This window comes from Pleurodeles waltl, chromosome 3_1 (assembly GCF_031143425.1).
Source record: "Pleurodeles waltl isolate 20211129_DDA chromosome 3_1, aPleWal1.hap1.20221129, whole genome shotgun sequence".
In the NCBI taxonomy this organism is placed as follows: domain Eukaryota; kingdom Metazoa; phylum Chordata; class Amphibia; order Caudata; family Salamandridae; genus Pleurodeles; species Pleurodeles waltl.
This window is the reverse complement of record NC_090440.1, coordinates 700,802,026-700,824,875: the sequence shown is the minus strand read 5'-3', so window position 1 is coordinate 700,824,875 and position 22,850 is coordinate 700,802,026. Positions and strand designations below refer to the sequence as shown.

At 46.8% G+C, this 22,850-nt stretch overlaps 2 protein-coding genes across 2 annotated transcripts in view; one reads left to right on the top strand and one right to left on the bottom strand.

The window, feature by feature from the left end:
- Positions 1 to 22,850, top strand: part of LOC138284503 (myotubularin-related protein 9-like) — a 160,952-nt gene that overhangs the window by 2,331 nt on the left and 135,771 nt on the right. The gene's annotated exons all lie outside the window — the stretch shown is intronic.
- FAM167B (family with sequence similarity 167 member B) lies at positions 4,907 to 22,170 on the bottom strand. The gene is made up of 2 exons (XM_069223357.1): positions 19,926 to 22,170; positions 4,907 to 6,628 (listed from the first exon to the last, which is right to left on the bottom strand). Exons 1-2 carry the CDS (start codon positions 20,385 to 20,387, stop codon positions 6,365 to 6,367), a joined length of 726 nt encoding a protein of 241 aa, XP_069079458.1. The 5' UTR covers positions 20,388 to 22,170; the 3' UTR covers positions 4,907 to 6,364.

The window sequence follows — 22,850 nt, the reverse complement described above, 5'->3', positions numbered from 1 at the left end:
GTGGGGCGGATTGTTCTGGATTGGTGTAGGGCAAATTGTTTTGGACTGGAGTGAGGCAGATTGAAGTGGGCAGATCGTTCTGGATTGGAGAGGGACAATTTTTTGGATTAGAGTGGGACAGATTGCTTTGAAATGGAGTGGGGCAAACTGTGCTCAGGCAGCTATTTGAAAGGGCCAGATTGGAGTGGAGTGGATTGGAGTTGGGCAAATTGTTTTAGATTGGAGTGGTGCATTTTTTTGGAGAAGGGCAGACTGGAGTGGGACAGACTGGAATGGGGCAGATTGGAGTGGGGCAGATTGTTTTGGATTGGAGAACGGGAGATTGTTTTGGATTAGAGTATGGGAGACTGGAGAGTGGAAGACTGGATTGGAGCGGATTAGAGAGGGGCAGATTTTTCTGGATTGGTGTGTGGCAGATTGTATTGGGGCAGTTTGTTTTGGATTGGAGTGGGACAGATTGTTCTGGATTGGACTGGGGCAGATTGTTTTGGATTGGAGTGGGGCAGATTGCTTTGGATTGGTGTCGGGTAGACTGGAGTGGGGCAGACTGTTCTACACTGGAGTGGGGCAGATTGTTCTGGACTGGAATGGAGCAGATTGTCTTGGATTGGAGTGGGGCAGATTGTTTTAGATTGGAGAGGGGCAGTTTTTTTATTGGAGTGGGGTTATTGTTTCAGATTGGAGTGGGGTGGGCTCGACTGGAGTGGATTGGGATGGAGTGGGTGGACTGGATTGAACTGAGGTTAATTGAATTGGATTGGGGTAGACTGAATTGGGCTGAATTGTAGTGGGGAAGATTGTAGTGGGGCAGAATTGTAGGGGGCAGATTGTTTTAGATTTGAGTGCATCAGATTGGAGTGGAGCAGACTGGAGCTGAGCAGATTGTTTTGGATTGGAGTAGGGCAGACTGTTTTGGTTGGAGTGGGGCCGATCGGAGTGGGGCAGATCATTTTGGATTGGAGTGGGAGAGATTGGAGTGTGGCAGATTGTTTTGGACTGGAGTGGGAGAGACTGGAGTGGGGAAGACTGGAGAAGGGTGGATTGTTTTGTATAGGAGTGTGGCAGAAACAGATTGCAGCAGGATGGTTTGGATTGGAGTGGAGCAGATTGGAATGGGACAGATTGGAGTGGAGCAGATTTGTTTGGATTGGAGTGGGGCAGATTGTTTTGGATTGGAGTCAGGCAGGCTGATTTAGATTGAAGTGAGACAGATTGCTTTAGCCTGGCATGGGGCAGATTGTTTGGAATTGGAGTGGGGCAGATTGGTTTGGATTGGAGTGGGGAAAACTGGAGTGGGGCACATTGTTTTGGATTGGAGTGGGACAGATTGGAGTAGGACAGATTGGAGTGGGGCAGACCAGAGTGGAGCAGATTATTTTGCGTTGGAGGGGGGCAGATTGTTTTAGATTTGAAGTGGACAGACGGGAGTGGGGCAGATTGTTTTGGATTGGAGCCGGACAGATTGGAGTGAGGCAGATTGGAGTGGGCAGACTGTGTTGGATTGGAGTGGGGCAGATTGTTATGGACTGGAAAGGGGCAGATTGTTTTGGATTGGAGTGGGACCAATTGTTTTGGATTGGAGTCGGGCAGATTGTTTTAGATTAGAGTGCAGCAGATTGTTTTGGATTAGAGTGGGGCTGACTGTTTCAGATCGGAGTGGTGCAGATTGGAGTGGGCAGGCTGTTCTAGACTGGAGTAGGGCAGTGTGTTTAGGAGTGGAGTGGGGCAGTTTTTCTGGATTGGAGTGGGGTAGACTGTTATGGATTGGAGAGAGGGGCAGATTGTTTTGGATTGGAGTGGGGAAATTGTTTTGGATTGGAGTGGGACAGATTGTTTTGGATTAGAGTGGGGCAGATTGGAGTGGGGCAGATTGTTTCAGATTGGAATGGGGCAGATCGTTTCATATTGGAATGGGGCAGATCGTTTCAGATTGGAGTGGGGCAGACTGTTTTGAATTGGAGTTGGGCAGACTACTTTAGATCGGAGTGAGGACGATTGTTTTGGATTTGAATGGGGCAGATTGTTTGAAATTGGAGTGAGACAGGTTGTTTTGGACTGAAGTGGGGAAGACTGAAGTGAGACAGATTGGAATGGGGCAGATTATTTTGCATTGAAGTGAGGCAGATTGGAGTGGGGCATATTGTTTTAGATTGGAGTGGGGGCAGACTGTAGAGGAGCAGATTGTTTTTGATTGGAGTGGGGTAGATTGTTATGGATTGTAGTGGGACAGATTGTTATGGATTGGAGCAGGCAGATTGTTTTGGACTTGAGTGGGACAGATTATTCTGGATTGGATTGGTGGCAGATCGTTATGGATTAGAGTGGGGCAGATTGTTATGGATTGGGGTTAGGCAGATTTGTTTTTATTGAAGTGGGGCAGATTATTCTGGATTAGAGTGGAGCAGATTGGAGTGGGGCAGATTGTTTTGGATTGGAGTGGGGCCAATTGTTTTCGACTGGAGTGGAGCAAATTGTTTTGTATTAGAGTAGGTCAGGTTGGAGGGGGACATATTGTTTGTTTGGAGTGGTGCAGATTAGAGTGGGGCAGACTGTTCTGGATTGGAGTGGGGAAGCTTGTTTTGGTTTGGAGTGGGGCAGATTTTGTTTTATTTAGAGTCGGCAGACTCTTTTGAGTTGGAGTTTGACAGACTGCTTTAGCTTGGAGTGAGGCAGATTGTTTTGGATTGGCATGCGATAGGTCGTTTGGAATTGGAGTGGGCGATTGTTTTGGATTGGAGTGGGGCAGATTGTTTTGGATTGGAGTGAGGAGAGTGTTATAGATTGGAGAGGGGCAGATTGTTTTGGACTGGCAAGGGACAGATTGTTTGGAATTGGAGTGGGGAAGATTGTTTTGGACTGTAGTGAGGCAGACTGGAGTGGGGCAGATTACCTTGTATGGGAGTGGGACAGATTGGAGTGGGGTAGACTGGAGTGGGCAGATTATTTTGCATTGGAGTGAGGCGGATTGGAGTAGGGCACCTTGTTTTAGACAAGAGTGGGGCAGATTGTTCTGGAGTGCAGTGGGGACAGATTGTTTTGGATTGGAGCGGGGTAGATTATTCTGGATTGGAGTGGGTCCGATTGTTTTGGATTGGAGTGAGGCAGATTGTTTTAGATTGGAGCAGAGCCGATTGGAGTGGTGTAGATTGTTTTACATTGCTGTGAGGAAGATTGGATTACAGCAGATTGTTTTGTATAAGAGTGTGGTGTATTGGATTGAGGTAGATATGGGTGGGCTGGAATGGATTGGGATGAGGTTGCTTGAATTGGACTGGGGTGGGTTGTTTTTCATTGGAGTGGGGCATATTGTTTTGCATTGGAGTGGGGCAGATTTGAGTGGGCTAGGTGTGGAGGATTGGTGTGTGTTGGATTGGAGAGGATGTGGGTTAGTGGTTTGGTTTGGACTGAGGTGGATTGGTCTAGGGTCAATTGGATTGAGAATAGTGGGTTGGTGTGGGGTGAGGTGGGGTGAACTGGTTTGTATAGGGGTGAGGCACAGTGGATTGGATCGGGTGGATTGGGGCGTACTGCACAATTATGTGTTAAAGCACAATTTTGGAAATTACACATAAGAAAGAAACAATGTTTCTTTTCGATATTTAGAACAAGATAGCAGTCATTTTTTTAGAACAGCTCCCAGGAGCAAAAACAAAACAAAACATGAGTGAAAAGTAAGAAAAGAAGGCTTGGCAAAATTAAGGGAAAAAAATCACTATAAAAAATAAAACTCTGCAGTTTTGTTTGTCCTACTGGGCACATTTTTGCCAGCCGCACGCCTTCTGTTTGCAGGACCCCAGAAGTTAAAAAGAAGTACCTCAATCACGTTGAGAGCAGCGGATGGACACTGATTAAGTTTAATCAATCACTGCTTGGTCGCTGCTCCACAGACAGGAATTTTAAAGAAGAGTGCCACGTAAGCCAACAAATAGTAAAGAACGGGTGGGCTCCAAGCCTTTTGTAGATAACAGAGCTTCGCTAGTGAGATGCGTGTGTTAGCACATGCTCTAACAGGCTTGATCCTAAAAAGGAAGCACACAGGCAAGACGGGAGTCAATGGAGGTTGGGCAGAAGCACTCTTTGCTTGAGAGCAACATGGGATGAGATGGGAAAGAGGGACCTCCAAGAGAAGCACAGATAGAAGACAGATTTGTAAAACCTGCACTATAGAGGAGTGCTCGATGAAAAAGAAAAAAAAGAGTGCCTGAAAAGCAAGTACTCACTGGAGAACTGAAGTAACCAATTATAGAAGTTGTTAAAAGGCTATGCTTCACAGGAGGGACAAAGGCATACTAGAGGGGCTCAACCAAAGAACAACTGTGATTGACAAACCAGAAAGCCAATAGTAAGCAATGGGCTGTATGCATTCCTAGGTCAGAGGAATGTATGTCCCCAATATGTCTATGCAACCAGACACCTGCGCTATCAGGTAGGCTTCGACCTAAAAATTGGAGGCCAGAGGGCCCAGGGAGGAGCAGCAAAAGACGAGACTGAAAGGAGCATGGAATCCTCAGTAAAATGGGAATTGTCGTCCTACCCACAGAGGAGACTTAAGAGGCCCAGCTTCTAAGTAGACACTGCTACTCTCACCTACTTCTTACCGAAGTCCCACATCATGGCTACAGGTGACGCTGCCTTAAGGCCCACATTATAGCCATAGTTCTCTCTACCGGAAGCCCCACATTATGGCTAAAGCTACCCGTACCTGATGCGCCGCATTAAGGCCGTAGCAGTCTCTGTCGGAAACCATATATTATAGCCACAGCTGTCTTGTTAAAGCCCCTCATTTTAACCATTACTGTGCCTGCCAGAGCCCCACGTTATGGCCACAGCTACTCAGAGTGGGTTCAAGTATCCTCTTGCTGTGGTTTGCTCAGAAAGTGGCTGATCCCAATAGAATGGACAGGGAAGGAAATTCAATGAGCTATGGAAAATAAGTCAAAAATCACAATTGTAGAAACAACAGAACATCTCTCACCTGCAGCAAATGTCTGAGTTTCCAACAACAAATGTTTGGGGCTGGTGCAAAAATACAGGCCTATTGAGGACTCAATCAAACGTCACATCATCTCCAGCCATATTTTCTTTATTGTGACAAATGCAGGCACAAGTTCATAATTATTCAATGCTTCAGCTATAGGAATCAATAACAAAACCCTGAAACAGGCTTCCCCGATGCCTTGCAGAGGGCATCCAGATCGGCATGGGATATCCAGGACCTGCAACAGAAAATCAGACAGACAGAATTTGATAACAAATAAACATTTCTAGATTTATCCAGCCGACCCGACCTGTCTTCTCCTTACAAGCAGTCTCAGAAGAATAGTAATTTGAGTCCAGAGGTTCAACATATAAGGTTCTTCTGCCCGTTTCAGAGGATGGCGTTTCTCCAAATTTTAGAATCAGAACGTTTTTAACTGAAGATTTCAACCGTTTAGAAGCAGAACGTTCCATAGAAATAAACGTGTCCTTTTTAACAGACCCAACAATTCACTCTAATTGTTATACCTCTATCGGAGCATAAAACCCTTCAAACTATTGTTTATGCACATCACGATAATAATTTCAAATAATAACAGTGATGACCAGCACCATCGGTTCACAATCTCCTGAAAGTACTGCTCGTGGGTTAGAAGATTCCTCGCAAGTGGAAGCATGAGCTGTCCCACACCACAGAAGAATGGCCCAATGTTAGACAAGCGTGCACCAGCCAATGAGAGCGCAAGGCACTGGTGAAGAAGCGTCTTTTCTTTATTAGGCTTAGATCCCAGGTGCCAAAGGCTACGTCACTGTTAGAACATACTACAGTAACTTGGAGGAGACTCAATCCATGCTGAAGATAATCATATCTATGGTGGAGAAATGGTGGCACTTTGAAGAAGATTGTGCCTATGAGAAGACAGTGATGTTGGAGGAAATGTATCCATGATGAATACAAGCATATGTGAAATTTCTGATGCAAAATATTACAGCAATGTTAAAGTAGACTCTAACCACGAAGGAGGAGATTTCATCAGTGTTGAGAAAAATTGTATCTATAATGCCAAATATTGTATCCACGATGGAGAATATGTGCAAAGGTTGGAGAATAGCTACTCCACGTATTCTGGTCCTCTAAGCCTCTATCCGCACTGGAGAAAGCTGAATCCATTCCACAAAAGACTGTGCCTGTGCTGGGGAAGCCTGCACCTATCTTACAAAAGACAAGACCCGTGTTCTAGAAAACAATACTGAGTTGAAAACACGTTGGTGTATGTTGGAGCAAATTATGTTCATGTTACCTGTTAAGATTTTGCTTCTCTTTTAGTCCTAACCGAAAAGGCCTGAGCAGTCTATTGCATGGATGGTCTCGTTCAGGTGCCGGCCTTCAGCACAGAGAGAAGCGCCTGGAGTTGATGTTCATACGTGTGACACCAATGTGCTTCAGCGGCATGGAAAGCGAGAAGGCAGCTTTGGGAGGAATGTTACATAGCAGGTCAGAGTCTTCTTCGCAGTCCTCCAGCCCGAAGGTGGCGTCGTCCAGCATTTCCTTGTGTTGGTGGCAGGCTTGCTCCACCTTCAGCTGGTGGATCTGGCCACGGAGACGCATCAGCTGCCGGGCGAGCTGGTGGTCCAGTTCCTGCATTTCTTTCTGTGGAAGCCAGAACAATACACGTTACAGACCCACATTATACTGCTCTTACCTTATAACCACAAATCTGTGAGCTCAAAATCGATACAATTTAGTGGTAGAACAATATTACGGCATACAAACTGAATAGGAGTGGAGGTGGAGTAAGGGGAAATTTCCAGGCAGATGTGTGCTTCTAAAATGCCACAAAGAGACAGTTTACTCTTTTGTGTGAACTTTACACATTTCTACTCTGTCAGAACCCCTATAGGGGCTATCAGGAAGACAGTGGCTACTGAGCAGCAATCATAGTGGTTGGTTTATTTTGCTGTGGGTGCCCTGGTGTCCATCTTACTATAGATCTCCAACCTGAGCCAAGTTCACCTCTTCCGCTCTTGACTCTCAAGCTACCAAGGACAAGCATCCAAATGCTTCTCGGGGTGCTTGGATGCAGAGGGCAAGGACGAAGAATTCAAACAGTCAAACAACAGATACTGTCATTCGTTGTCTAGCTCAGTGCTTATCTTTTAGAGAAAAGAAAGTACTTTTAATTTCACAGCCAAGTGGAATGCTGTACAATTTGATGGGGGGTGCAACTACAAGCACTCCCATGGGATTAATCAAGTACTACACCCTCAGCATTGCCCTTCTGCTCTATGGTGTCTCCCAATGTCTATGGTGATCATCTCCACGACTCGATCTTAGGCAACATTAGACAGACGTTTTACTTCACCAAGGCATCACCCCTTTGGCAACTTGTGGGAAAGTCCAAACAGTTTTTAAACCCAAAGAACTCAATGGGCAGGGCAATTTCCTATGCCAGGATTTAGTGTCTCAGTTTAGAGGTGGGTGGAATTCGCGGAGATGCATTCTGCGGAATAACGTGGAATTACTTTAAACTTCCGCCAGAATCTGCAGAATTCTGCAATGAGGCAGAGTGGGAGCTTGCCGCTATTTTCTTGATCTAGGTCTAGGACATTACCTCGAAGTGTGTCATCAGAGCCCTGCATAGGGAGAAGATGACTGCTAGCTACCTCCACCCAGTGACACCCCAGTGCAACTGACCAAAGACTCACCATTGTGACAAGATCCTTCCTGCTCAATAGCGGAGTGATCATTGGGGACCAGAAGTATGGCTGTGCCAGAAGCACCCACTCCTGCCACAGCTGCTAGGAGTCTTCTCATGTAGCTGGCAGCGGCTCACCTCCAGCGGTCCCGTCACATGCTGTGTGGGAAGGCTCAGCCTGCAACAGTGAACCCGATGCCACAGGAATGGTTAACAAAGCACCGAAGTTGCACCGCCACAGACGAGTGTGAGGCAGAAATGGGCCTGGCGCCCATGGGACTATATGCTTAGAGAAGTGGGAAGAAAACGACATCAGTACTAAAGATTAAGCCTTATAAACCCTGACAACACTGAGAATGAGATAAAGATGGTAATGGATGGGCAGAGGGACTGGGGCGAGGGGCGAAATCCCACTTTGAGGTATGAGAGACTCACACCAGCAAGTTTGTTACTGCCGCATTATTGCAGTGTGAAGTATTTTGCTGTCTGTGTAATAAAGTACTTGTCTTTTGTAAAGAGAAGAGAAGCACTTGGCTGCACAGTTATTTATGGTGCTGCTGGAGGTGTTGTTGAGTGCTGCGCCCAAGTAACCCACACAAACATTTCTGAGAAGCCTATGTCTACTCGCCATCACTACCGCTGAGAAGCACATGCTAAAAGGGTTGCTTTTGTCTCCGTTTGCAGAGCTATAGTGAGACAGTCCTTGTGACAGCAGAGGCACATGACCACAGCACCCATGGCTGTGTCCCAGTAGCCCCTGTCTGATCCATTGCCTTTTGAACAGGGTCTGACACACGGCCTTTGTGCAAGGTGATCACTCTCACAGACAAGAGGACAGGCCCTGCCTAGAATCGTCCCCACTCTTAACAGAATTTGCTGATTGATTCTCCCTCCCTAACTATTCAAATGGCAGTGCTCAGGAAAGTCTAATTAGTAACCCCTTGCTAAAAGTTCCTTGTAGAATTTTTATTCTGCCACCATTTTTCACATGAGTTTTTGGATTGCCATTCCCTGGCTTCAGGAATGCAGGCGATACAGTTATACTGTCTGCAGAAGCTGTGTCCACCCTCCGTCCTGTGCCAGTCTAAAGCAGGAGCCGCCCAAAATGGATCCCAGGGTTTCAGCCAACACACTCAGATCGCACTAATGCATGTGCCACACATACGCAAGGCACACGTACTGCATATGCAAGCGGAATGCCAGTGCGATGATCTGGGTGTTACACTGAAGCAGAACATTTACTCAAATCAGGAAAATCGGTACACTCCTCTCTGCCGCTGAAAAATGGGTTTGTTTAGCTCTATTAATTCACAAAAATCAGTACACTGGCACTACCACCCTACATCAACAACCCAGTGAATGGCAGTGAGTCCCATGTTGACAAAATCAGACACACTATGGATGCCCATCCAGGTCACAGAACAGGTTGTGAACCTTGGTATTACCGGGGACAGGCCTCGGTGTGCATAATGGATTAGTGTGTTAGCTGAGCCAGTAAAAAGTCAGGATATTAGTACCACATCCTGTTGGGTCGCCCAGGGGAGGGATTCACCCCCGTACACCATGTGGGGGACATTCCTTTCCCAAAACACACCCTAGGATATGGCTGGCTTTGCCCCAGTTGCGACGGCCTTTAAAGGGCGACCGCCTGCAGGTATTCTTAGGAGTTCCAGCCCGAGGAGGTCCATGACGTATTCAGGTACAGCCGTGCAGCATCAGACCACGGAAATTGCCAGTAGGATGCTGCCGTGCGAACCCCAATTTTTGGTGCCCGTCCAATAAAGGCATTCAATTGGCAAAGGCAATTGTTGTCAAGCCAGGCACCTGCAACTGGTTCTCACGCCGCCACAAATTCCAAATTCTTGTACAAAGCAGAGCGCCTCGGTCATCCCCTCCCTGTTGATTTCACCGGCCCAAGCCGCAGCTGTTCTCGAGTTCACGAGCAATCAAGAGGTGTGGGAGCTACCACCTTGTGCCCGTGTCTGCGTGCGAGAAGCACACCTGGTGAAAGACTGAGTCAGGTGTGCGCGCAGGTGTCCTGAGCGCGCCTGGCGGCGGCCCAGGTCCCACCAATCGCTGGGGGGGCCGCGGGCCGAGCAGGTCATGTGTCCGTGAGGAACGTGGGGACCAAGCAGCGCTTGGGCGAGAATTGGAGAGGCTCTAGGAGAGATCACTGGCCCTGTGCCGGCTTCAAGCTTCAATGGGGTCCCCTGACGAGGCGTTGAACAGTGCTCAAGATCTGGGCTTTAAGTGAGATGAAAACGTATTGGTGGGTGGGGGCGCGAGAGGGGCGGGCCTTTATAATTAAGGACGGGGCTTAAACATGTACACTAAAATTCCCATAGAGTGCCAACCTACCTACACATTTGCATCGAATCACAACTGCAACTGGCATAGGCGGTGATTGCTCCGTGAGCTTTGCAGAAAGGCTGGGAATTGGATGACCGTGTATCCTGGGCACCCTTTTGCCACGCTGTCTCGCCACAACTCAATTGTGCCCGTTATAAACAGCTGCCTTTGACTTAATTCAAATTATCCACTAGCCAAGACTAAGACGCTGCCTGAAAAACAGTAGTAGTACATTCTGGAAAAAAATCAAACATTCATAGGGAAGGCAAGATTAAGTAAAGCATGTGAAATATAAGAAGGAACCACAAGGATTACCTTAATGCTTTTTACACTCTCTTCAGAAATCGACCAGTGGTTTTGCATGAAAAGTGAAGGACACGAATACAGGGCGGTCGAAAGGGACCCGTTTCAATCACCCTTTTAAATTACTACAGCGCCTGAGACCGCGAGGGACCCGGCCCACTTAAAGCCCTACTCAAAGGGAGTCAGTCTTGTCACTTCCAAAGCCTTGTCCAAGGCTTGCGGGCGGCCTGGAGCTGAGTTAAGCCACAGTCATGGACCGGAGTTGAGTAGGCAACGGATTTGCTGCCGAGGGCATTTCCAATAACCTTACTGCATATAATAGGGGTACATAAATTGTTGCTCATTATATTATTTTTGTTGTAGGTTTATATGTTGGGAGCCTGGTCCAAAGGCATCAGAGCGCTTTACTCGAGCATCCGATTACATGTCACAAGGCCCGATGTTTTTTTCAAGGCAAAGGGAGATTAAATGATTTGCCCAGAATCACAGGATGTTGAGGCGCGCCTCATAACTCGTGGAGCACACGCACCTCCTGTTTACTCTGCTGTCTCTCTGCAGAACTCCTTCCCAGAATCGTGTGTTCTCCGAGGTATTATTTTTAGACCGAGGCTTTTTGCATAGTGTCTTGGAAAGGAGACCCGCAGGGGCCAGACAGCTTCCGGGTGAGACATCAAGACAGCTCAGCCTCGCAACGAGAGGTTGTCGCCTTGTAGCACACCTTACTACCAGGCGATACAATGGTTAGTCGGCCCTCACCAACGCTGTTGCGTAGCAAGGATGCAATGGGCCCCGGTTCAAGCAAGGATATTGGCCATCCTTGACTGCTGTTGGGGTATCAATACTTAATTTGAGCCGGTGGCTGCCGGTAGGGGACACCGGCACTTATTTTTTCTGCATCAGGCAATTACTGTGAGCAAAAGACACACATAGAAAAGACAGAGGAAGAGAAAAACGGTAAAATCGTCACTAAGGGAGAAAGCAGAAAGCTTCAAGAGTGAGTTTAAGGAACAGGAAGTGGATGTAAATGGATTAAGTGGCCCGAGATGGCTTCAGGATTACGCTGTCTCAGTATCCTGAGCTCGCACATTTAGCTGCAGCAGCTGCGTGTTTCAGAGCAGAGCTTTGGTATGTTTACAAATTAAGCACTGGATGTAAATAAGGTTATTATAAGGGTTCAAAGGCTCTAGCTTCGGGTGCCACTGCACCTGCTGCACGAATCGTAGATACGCCGTGCACTAACGCTGGCAGCACTGGCAGCAGTTACGAGCTTGACTTCACCAATAATTCATGTTAAGAGCCGGTATTTACTGCCCGAACATGTGCAAGGCTCAAGTATTGCAAGGCGCCGGCATCCAGAAAGACAGTGTGTGAAATACAGGGATGAGCGGATCCAAATCTAACAGAAAGGGTTTCGAGACATGCATCAGGCCGCAGCTGCAAGCCATCACATCTCTCATATGCTTCAAACCTAAGTGTACACGCATTTTAACAATCAACACAAGGTTATTTAATTTTTTCAGAAACTGTCTTTTTTGATGCACCAAGCTTACCGCCCATTTGTTTTAAAAAGTAATTTTGAGTCATTAAATGTGATTGTGCGGTAGTGGCGATTTGTGTATAATTATAGGTTTGCCGCATTTGCCACATAGTCCATCCATCACCTGCCGCATAATCTGAAAATGTTAACAACAACAACAATTGTAGCTCAAACGGTTCACAAGTTACTAATAATGCAGTGGCATGCTGCTGCGCAGTGGAAGGCCCTTTGCAAAGCTGGACTGTTCACCTTCCTGTTGCTTATTGCTATATTTGGGTGTTATAATGTTACTAATGAGGTACAACCAATGCCCATACAGTGTTCCCAAGTAAAAAAAAAACATGACCAATTAAGTAATACTATTACAAAATGTCCTGCATTATGCACATAATTTGCATTTTCTTACCACATTATTTACTAAACCCTGCCGCATGATTTGGCCCTCTCCTGCTCCATAACTTCAGCGGCCCTGCCTATAATACTTGGAAAATATGCATGCGACTTGAAAAAGTAAAATAATTTTAAATGTTCTTTTCACATTTCCATTTGTAATACTAGCCAATTGGTTGTTGTTTTTTAATAGTATTGTGTCAGGAGGCCTCTTCAGGGTCCTAACAAAAAAAAATATTATGTTCCCAAACCTCTGAAATTCATCTGGTTTTATATCGGGAAATCTACATTTAAATCATATATTTGCTTGCATATAGAATGAAAACACTGTAAAGGCTTTTCTTCTCCTCTGAGTGAAAAAGGAAGGTTTCATAAGATTGTAACAGCTCTCTCGATGCTCCCCCCAACTATTTTATTAAGACCTGTGCTCTGCTTTTGAGGCAAGAAAAACAGGGGGCCCCAAAACACGTTTTCCCCATTTATTAGGGGTGAGCGCAAAGCACTCCATCCCTCTTCTAATGGCTCTTTAGGGAAATTTTAACCACGCCTGTGTTACGTCAGTCACTTTCATTGGTTCGTGGACTTGCCTTTTAAAATCCACTTGTTTTCATTTGCGAAAGGCATGCATACGTCATGCCTTTTCTGGTGTTTAGCCCTCCTCGAGAGCACTGATAAAGTACGGAAAACATACGAGGCTCCATGTTTTCCGTATGGTTTCTGGACTACTTTTTCTCTTTACTTCGCAGCGCGATTGCACTGTGTTTTACACAGCGTGATCGTGCTCGTTTTTTTTCCCTTCAATTAATGTGGCAATAAAAGCCCGGCTTGGCGTTTACAACGCTAATAGCTGTAACTCGACATACTGCGAGACCCATAGCATTGCAAATGCTTGTTTTTCCAAAGGGATTTTGAACAGGCCATAGTGCCAAAAATACTGGACGAAATTACACTAGATTTGGCAGAAAGGTAGCTCTTGGTCCAGAAAGAGTCCTTGTTGTTGTTATTTGGTGTACATCCGTTCAGTAGTATTTGAGAAATTTAAGGAAATCCAAATGTGCAAATATGGGAATGAGAAGGATTTGCGACCCCTCCCGATCTTGTGCTGAGATCAGATTGGCTGACTACACTTCAACAAGGAAGTGTTGGCAGCCATGTCAGGACTCAGCTTGAACAGAGTCCCAGACAAATTTTTTAAAAAAAGAAATAGGGCCAGGGTACAGACACTCTGACCCCTTAGCTCTAGTGCTGGGTTCCCAAAGGGACCCCTCCCAGGGCTAAAAAGCATTTTTTTTAAATTTGCGCCACAATTCTTAGCGGATACAAGGACATTTAAAAAAAAAAATGTAGTGCAGGCTCCCGCGCTTCATCTTCATCAAGTCGCAGGGCAACCTTTATTTAAAATGGGGGGCTGCCTGCCCCCGTGCCTCGGGGACCACCACGCCCTGGGGCTACATTGAAATTGTGTGGGGGAGGCCTTTTGGCCTCCCCACAGCCCCAGAGACCACTGCCTTCCCAGGGCATTAAATATATAAACTGCAGGGGGAGTTGCCCGCCGCCCCCCACCTGCAGCAATTTGGTGTGGGGATTCTGCGTGGCTGCCCCGAAGCCCCTGGGACCACCACACCCTGGGCAAATAGTAAATAATCTAATGGGGATCCGTTTCAGACCCCTAATCCCTAGGGACCACCACCTCCCCGGTGTTATGCCACATTGGAGGGGGGCCGCATGGCCCACCTTGAGGAACCACAGATTGTCTTGGGGACCGCCACTCCCAAAGCCCAGCTCCTGCTATGTCCCGGGGTGCCTACCCCTGGGACATAGCTGTTTGTTGTGGCTTGCCACAGCAAACACTCACTTTTTGACAGTGGGACCTGGACCTGTGAATTAAAGCTTTGCTCCAGCAAGCACGGAGCTGCTACTTAAAGTAGCTGTCTGCTTGCTGGAGCAATGGGGCCACAGGTTCCCCCGCGGTCCCAGATAGCCCATAAAGTGCACAGTATAAAATACATTTAAAAAAATAATCAGGGGCCACGGGGGAGCCCTTGAGGCTCCCCCTGCGGTCCTAGATAGCCCATAAAGGGCTTAAAAAATGAACGACTAAATAAGTAAATAGCTCAAGTGTGAAGGTTGCAGACCTGCACACTGAGCCTTGAGGGTTCAAACCCAGGTGTGTCCCTGGTTGTTTCCCTCCTTTATTTCTTTTTTATTCAAATGCTTAAGGCTCATACTGAAAGGTGATCTTACTGTTTTTAAGGGACAAATATATTTTTCTTTTCAAATTGTGCAGAAATATCTCATTCTACATATATCATACATCAACTCCTAAAAAACTCTCAATCTCTCTCCCTCTCACTGTCTTACTCTCTCTCTTTTCAATCTCTTTCTCCCATTCACACACCCACTCAGAAAGTTATACACCCACCCACAGGCCCACTCAGACACTCACACACCCACTCACAGGCCCACTCAGACCCTCGTGTACTCACTCACAGCCCCACTCAGACCCTCACAGACCCACTCAGACTCACACTGGCACCCTCATACACCCACTCACAGACCCAAGCACACACTGATGAACCCACTAAAACACTAATTACCCCACAAATTACAGCACTCATGACAACTTTGATAACATCATTGATAATATCAATGTAATATTTGCAGCAACATTTTTGACAAAAAAACTGCGCATGACAAGGGTGCGAGTTATAGTTAACTCAGGGCACCAGTTATAGTTACTTGAGGTAACTCTAACTATAACTGCTATAAGGTCCCTGCAACCTTTGGTTTTTAAGTGAATATATATATATATATATATATATATATATATATATATATAAATATATACATATATATAATAATTAGTTTTCACTGAAAAAACAAAGGTAAAAGTTATAGTGAGGTGAATATGTCTGTGATAACATTAATGTTTTGGAAAAAAAAAAAAACAGCAATTCACCGGGGATTAGTTAGCAGCCCTAACAATAACTTGAACCTCCACTATACACTGCTTATGACCTCAGATATTACATCACTCATGAGATGTTCCTTGATATCATTTATGACATCACTCAAGACATTGCTGATGATATCATCCAACAAGTGTGTTAATTTGATTTATAGTTTATGTCCCTCAGGGCCACTCTTTTAATAAAGGGGAGGGGTCATGCATGCCCGCCTCCCCAGGTCGATTTTGGGCCTGGTGACCCCACCCTCGGTGCTCGATGTTACTTTCAGGGGAAAGGCACAGGTGGCACACCTCCCCGTGCCTATTTCAGCCCCAGGGACCCCGTCCACTAGGCCCGGCTTTATTTTCAGGGGGAAAGAGGCACGCATGGCTCCCTTCCCTGGGCCGATTTGGCCCTGGAAACCCCCACCCCCTGGGGCCAGGCATGATTGTCTCGGGGAGGCAGTCACACAGCCATACTGGCCAGGTTGATTTTGGTCCCAGGAACCCCTTCTCATAGGCCCGGCATGATTGGTTAGAGGGAAGTGGGCAAGCAGCCCCACTCCCCAGTCCAATATTGGCCCCAAGGATCCTATACCCCTTGGCTCGCCACCGTTAAAGGTGAGTACCCTGGTGCCCACCCACGGCAACCACTGTATTTGTTGCTGGGAGCCGCGGGGGAGCCCCAAGGCCCTTGCCCCCCAGCCGTATCCTTGCATACGCCAGGACTCAACACTTCTCCCGCCCGCAGGGAGCAGCTCCTAATGCTCCCAGTGGGTAGGAGCATATTTGAAGCTCCCACCCACTGGGAGCGGACCTGGGTTTGCTACCTCTTGGTGGGAATTTTGAAAATGCTCCTGCCAAGCGAGATCAAAGACAGGGAAACCACTATGTCATTGAGTGAGCTCCCTGGGACATAGCTTCTGAGCCGGCCCCAAGGGATGGGGTTCCCGGGGCCTCTTGCGGCACAGGTCGGGGGGCCAAGCGGTCCCTTCCCCATTTTTCTAAATTCTTTATCCCCGGGGAGAGCTACCCAGGGCCTCTCAAGGCATGGGGAAGGGGGCCACTGGCATCCTCCCCATAAAAAGTAATGTCAGCCGGGGGAGCTTCCTGGGGCCTTTAGAGGCACAGGGAGGGAGGCGTTGCGCTGCCCACCTACGCATTTTCGCCAGTTTCGGTCTCGGGTGAGCTTTCCAGGGCCCCTATATGCGCGCCACCCAGCCACTCTCCCCTTAATTAAATCAGCCCTAGAGGTAGGCTCCTTGGGCATTAGATCATTAATGCAGCCCGGGCACCATTTTGTTGTTTTTTTTCAATCCTGCAAGAGTCTTGTGGGATCGCAGCATTTTTTGCTGACTTTTTTTCTTTTTTGGTCCCAAGGGAGTCCCTCTGGGTCACCCCACGGGGCCTAGATGGTCAGGGTATTCCTGTCCTGTCCCCTTATACTACTTTAAAAAAATTCAGGACAGAGGACAAAGTCCCCGCAAATTCCGACTCTCACTGGAGTCTGGTTTCCATGAGAGCGAAATGGACCAAGGGAAATAATGCTCCCTGGGCCAATGAAAATGCTCCATTTTTAAATTGGCACTCCTGTGAGAGTTTCTCAAGATGCTCACTAGCCTAACTATCCAGATATACAATTATTTTTGCCTCTTAATTTCTCAAAAACTACTGAACAGATTTACACCAAATCCCAAAAAGCACAATCCACTAACCAAGATCTAGCTTCCTGTTGTTCAGCAGTTTTTGTTGTAGCCTATCTATGAAAAATGCATTTAGGGACCCCCTTCTTTCTCTGCTCCCACTTAAAGGATCACCCCAAAACTTTCCAAGAAGGGCTGAAGCAGAAGAGCTTTTTTTGGAAAGTTTGTGTGAAGATTCATCAATTTGGGACAAAGTTATTATCAAACCCAAAAATATTCTTTCTATGGAAAATCAGACCTATCTGTAACTGCACATGTGTGTGTGTGTGTGTGTGTGTACTGTAAAAATACATTTAAAGGTTAGTTATGGCAAACACAAACTAGAAGAAGCCCTGAAATTTGACAGTGTTGGGAAATGGAACACACACAAAAGCTCACGTCCCTGCTATATTTTGCTGTCTTCAGACTCCCCTTCTTTTACTGTAACGTCAGCAAACTTGAGTACTACGCATGGGGTGCTGCATGGGATATGGTGTGCATTGCATGTTGCATAATGTAATGGGGAATTTTAGGGCACTTTCAAGTTTTTATTCATTGAACCATAACAAACCTTTAACTGTTTTTTCCAATGTATTTCTTTTATTTCAAACTTTTTATGGAATATAACTTGCTAACATAGGACAAATAATGAATTTACTAATTAAGAGAGAGGAAAGGGATGGAGTATGTTTTTTCTCTGGGTCTACGCTATTCCAGTGAATTTGTAAGGATTTTTCTAATGCACTGCATTATTCTGCCTAGACCTGTTTGAAATTGAGAATTCCCAGAGTAAGTTAAATATGCTAAGTCTGTGACAAACGTTGTGCAGATCCATCAAACAGTGGTAAGGTCATTAGAAAATCAAAAAATGTTTGACCCCTCTTCTGTAACTTTGACCCGCCCCCAATTGAATCTGCCCAAAACCTAAAATATGTGCACTGAGTGCAACTTGCAGAATACCTGCCACATTTCATGCAGATCCATCAAACAGTGCCATTTATAAGCAAATGTCAATGTTAACCCCATCGCCCCTCCTGAATACTTACCATAAAACATTTTACATAGCAATGGAAAACTAGCCCTTATAACTTTCTGCCAAATTTTGTATAGATTCGTCACACAGTAAAAAATTATTAGTAGATTACCACTTTATTGCCCCCAAATCAACTTTTTTAGGCTGAGCCTACCAAACAGTGTAAGCTGCCTGGTTGCAGAAGATATATTATGGACATATGAGGAAAAACTAAGAGCTTGCAGCCTGCCCACCACTTTCCACTGGTTGGCTTTATTGTCACTCACAGTTGTCTGCTTCTTATTTGCTGGCTTTTCATGTCCCGGCCTGTCAGTCTTGTGTTTTTTCTTCCCTTGGAGCACAGACTATTTACCAACTCTGCGACTGGCTAGCTTCTTTGCTTCCGCTGCTCGCTTTTAGGGAACAACTTTTTTTCTTGTTTTTTAAGCAGTCCATGAGTGTATGACTTTTCCAGGTTTTCCCTTGTGTGCTTTTATACCTACTAACTTGCTTTCTCTCTTGCTCATGTATCTCTCTTCCCCTATCTGCACTTGCATTGCACTCTCTTGTCTGTCTCCACGCGCCATGTTGCTCTCTTTTTCCCAAGTTCTTTCTTTCACTCATGTTGCTTCTCTCCCTGCCCCGCTGTTACTTCAGACCCCATCTGCAATTCGTTCATTCACTTTAATTGTTTTTAAGAACCTTTATTCTGCGTTTTAAAAAAAAGCACATTAGCATTACTTTTTTGTAATTTATCAATCAATCTTGAATCTACAAATTAAAAGAAAAAAAAACATGTCATTTTGTGCATGTGTGTTGAAAACATGTGCATGTCTACAAAATGACACAACTGTTGCATCATGCGCCTTTTTTTTTTAACCATGCCGTACAGAAGCCATCTGATGCTGTATATCATAGCTAAAAAACATTGGCTACAGCGATAGGTCTCATAAATGAGACCAATTGCCTTTGCCAGTGGTTATTATTAAAAGTTCCCAAACTGTGCGCCGCGGCTCGTTGGTGCGCCGTCAAAATTAGCCAGGGGCGCCGCACACAGTCTGGAAACCACTCGGAGGTGCTTTTAATCGGTAGCTTTTCACCGTGGTTTTGGAAACAAAACCCCCTGCATTAATTATTGTGACCAGCGGAGGGCGCCAGAGTACCATTAATAATATCCCTATGACAAAAGAAAAGAAATAGTTTAAAATAAATGGTTTTCAGGAACCTGAACGAGAGAATTAAGAAGTCAAACTGTAAATAGTGTAGGTACAGGTACAGGCTGGGATTACGTTCCCCCACCCGCCAAAAAAAAGTAACATAATGGGGAGCCGTGGCCAACACGGCCAATAGGTCAAAGGAGCCGGGGATCGAAAAAGTTTGGGAACCACTGGTGTACTTCATTATTACTTATGTTTTTCCTGGACCACTGCGAAAAAAAATTAACGTCATCTGCCATATCAAAGTTATTGCCAAGTGCATTGCATCTGGATTGTGAGTTATGGAGTGTGGGGCTAACTACAGGCAAATGTCAAAGGTTTTGAGATTGTATTTCATAACCATAACTTTACTTTAACTGTGGTATGTTATTATTTCTATCTGGGAAAAACTACAGTTACAATGAAAATATGGTTAGGATTGATTATAACTTCTGAATATTTGTTTAAAAAACTTTGAAATTCATTAAATAACGCAGATAAAGTGAAATTAATAAATAGCAATCAATTGCATACCACCCTAGTGTTACTCTGTGCCTGCATATACACTATTTGTGGCAAGCCAATGGAAATAAGTGTGGCCCGATCAGATGATATTTAATGCAAATAAAAAGAAAACATACATCGACATACTACTGCAGGGAAACTATCAAATCCTTAACACGGTGCAGCACAGCTGCGTGACACAACACTTCATACCGTGTCACACAATATACTTATTTGATTACTATTGTTAGCGAGAGGAGGGCAATAGACACTCCCGGCTTTCCCTCTCACGCTCAACAGTGTTAGTAAACAGTAGGGTGCCCAGGTCTCACCAGCTCTTGTCGAAGCCACTCCAGCGCCTGGCCCAGGGTGGCGAAGCCCTGGGTGTTCTTCAGGGGCACGTCCTCGGTCTGCGTGGGTGCTCGGCGGGCGCGCGGTGGGGTCGCCCCGTCCCCCTCAGGCAGTCTTTCCACGAGCTCGTGCACTGGCGCCCTCTTGGGGCCTCTGGGCGGCAGGCGGACACCCCCTTCCTCGTGCGCCGGCGGCCTCTTTGGGCCGCTCCGGGACGGGCTCGTGGCCTCCCCGCTGCGCCCCCGGGCCATGACCTTGAACGCCGGCGTCGTCTCGGGGGCCCTCCAGGGCTGGCGCTGCACCTGGGCCTTCCACTCCAGGTAGGAGGGCCGACGCGTCTGCAGCTTCAGCTTGGCCGTCAGGGCCTTCACCGAGTCCAGGTCGTCGTCACAGGTGGAGTCATCCTCGCCCAGTTCCTTAAACTTCCACCCGTCCGAGGCCATCTTCAGTGAGCTTTCACAAAGGTCTCGTGTCCACGTGCACAGAGGTCAGTGCGGGGGTAGGCCTGCCAAGGGTCTGTGACCCGGTGTGCTGGTGAAACTGCAAGAATGAGTGTGAGTGAAGAATTCAGGGAATTCAGAGAAGGACTGTACAAACTGATCTCTGCACGAGTAAGAGTGCAAGGGGGGGGGGGGGGCTGTGTACGAGTTAAGGTGCACAAGAAACACTACAATAATGCCTGCAAAATTAACGGCCGAGAGAACCCCAGAAAGAATTCATGTGCAAACGTAATGGCTACACACTGAGCACATGTACGCGTGAGAAGGACCTGCCTGGCAAAATATGTGCAGAGGCGTTGTGTTAAGCGGGTTTAAGTGAGTTAGCGCAACAATCACCAAACAAGAACAGCCGTGTACAGGGTCTGCACGAGTAGACCTGCGATAGAGTTCCCTCAAGAGTGAAATCGCAGAAGCATGTGTATAGAAGTGAGCAGTAAGGCGAACTATAAACAGGTGAGCGTGGGACCGGCCTGTGCTCGGCTAAGAGTGCTCGTGCCCAGATCGGCGTTCAGGAGAAGTTTTGCAAGAGCTAAAGTGCAAAAAGCTTTGTGCAAAAGCGAGCATGTACGAATTACTTGGCTCATACGAGTTACAGCAGCCCCCGGTGAGTGCGTAGGAAGGTCACCGAAGCGAGTCAGCGTGTGCTTCGGTGTGAGTAGGCCGTGTATGTTTTAAACGAGGTGTGTATGGCCTACACCGAGGTTTATACCGCCAACTATCGACTCAGACAGGTGGGTGTTGTAGTGTAAAAAAAATCTACACTGCAAGAAAATGTGAACAAGGTTGCATGCAGTAAAACGAGCGCACTGCAACTGTGTGGGAAATTCTATACACCACATGCAAGAAAACCTATTCACAGAAAGGTGCCAAACATGCTAAACGTAACATCTACACGCAGCAAGCACGCAAGAAAATGTTCGCAGATCCAGTTGCAAAATATCGAAAGGATGCTGCAGGATTCGTGCAATAAAGCCAACACTCGAATGATTCGGTTTTTGCTAGGGGTGTGCTAATAATGCCGGTCTGTACATAAACGTGTGTGAGAAATTATGCACAGGTAATGCATGAGCGGTTCTGGGTGCTTTCACGTGCAAGTTTTCCTTGTGTGCACCTGTGCCTGGTGCGTGCTTGAATGCAGGTCTGCGGACTGGGTGTTAGTACGTGAAATTATCTGGACAGCGTGGATAATTTCCTGCCTCAGCGTGTGCACAAATTCACTGGTGAGCTGTAGGAAGCCGCCGGTGACCTGCTGTCGCGCACATCCACCGGTGTTTGGCTCCAGCTGCTTGCTTGTGATGTGCAGAGCTCAGCAGAACATCCACCGGCTGCAGTGACGGTGTAGAGCAAACAGCTGGCTGTCACACGAACGCGCCAGTCACCTGCAGGAAAACGCTTGTGATTGCACAAATTCACCTGGGCCCTCAAGAAGCTGGTGATCCGCACAATCACCGGTGATCTATGTGACGCGGATGGTGATATAAAGAAAGTCAGTGGGATGTAACACATTCGATGCTGGTGACGGGAAGCTGTCGCCGATCGCACAAGTTAGGTGGTGATTATTCTGCGGCTTTCGTTACGATCCACTTCACTGGTGATTCCTCGGAGTCTGCCGGCGATCGTGCACGCTCCCTGGTGACAGCGCCAGGCTGCTGGTGATCCGCTCAGAAGGGCTGGCGATCTGGGGAAGGCTGTCGCGAGCTCTGGCACAGAGTACGGGTGCCTCCCAGTTCCCCAGTACGGGAAGTACCAGGAGCGAGGGAAGCGCGTCCAAAAGCGAAGTCACATGTGTCACAACCTGGCCCCTCCCCCCTTCATTGCTTATGTATAGAAAAGACAACTGCCGGGCAAGCCGCTCCCTGGACCCGGGTCCAAAGGCAGAACTCTGCCCAGCACGCCCACGACTGCCTTGCTGAAAAGGCCAACACTCATCCGCAGGACAGGGCCGGCACTCTAACAGAGTTACTATAGTTCTAGGTAGGAGGACAGTACCTAACAGACCCCATGTTCCTCTAGTGGGACAGTCTGGCACTATAAAACCAGCTACACTTCTAGTAGTGTAGGGCAGCACTCTACAACCAGTTCCTTACAGTGGGGCAGTGTCGGCACGCTTGCAGATCAGCTCTACCTTTAGTGGGAGAGGGCAGTATTCTACAATCAGTTTCATTTTTACTCTGACAGTCAGCAATCTCATCGATTAGCTTTACTTTCAGTAGGACAAGCCAGCACTCTTAACATTATCTTTACTTTTAGTGGGACAACACCAACGCTAACAACTCAGACTTATTTTAGTAGGACAGGGTTGCACTATGGGATCAGCTTTACTTTTAGGAGGGCAGGGCCAGCACTAAGAGATCAACTTTACTTTTAGTAGACAGGACAACACTGTAAATCACTTCAGATTAGTAG

Excerpts from the sequence above, each read along its gene's own strand:
- FAM167B (XM_069223357.1), bottom strand. The coding sequence starts at position 20,387 with ATGGCCTCGGACGGGTGGAAGTTTAAGGAACTGGGCGAGGATGACTCC. Across the intron at positions 6,629-19,925 it reads AGTGGCTTCGACAAGAGCTG|AAAGAAATGCAGGAACTGGA; the intron begins GTGAGACCTGGG and ends TGGCTTCCACAG.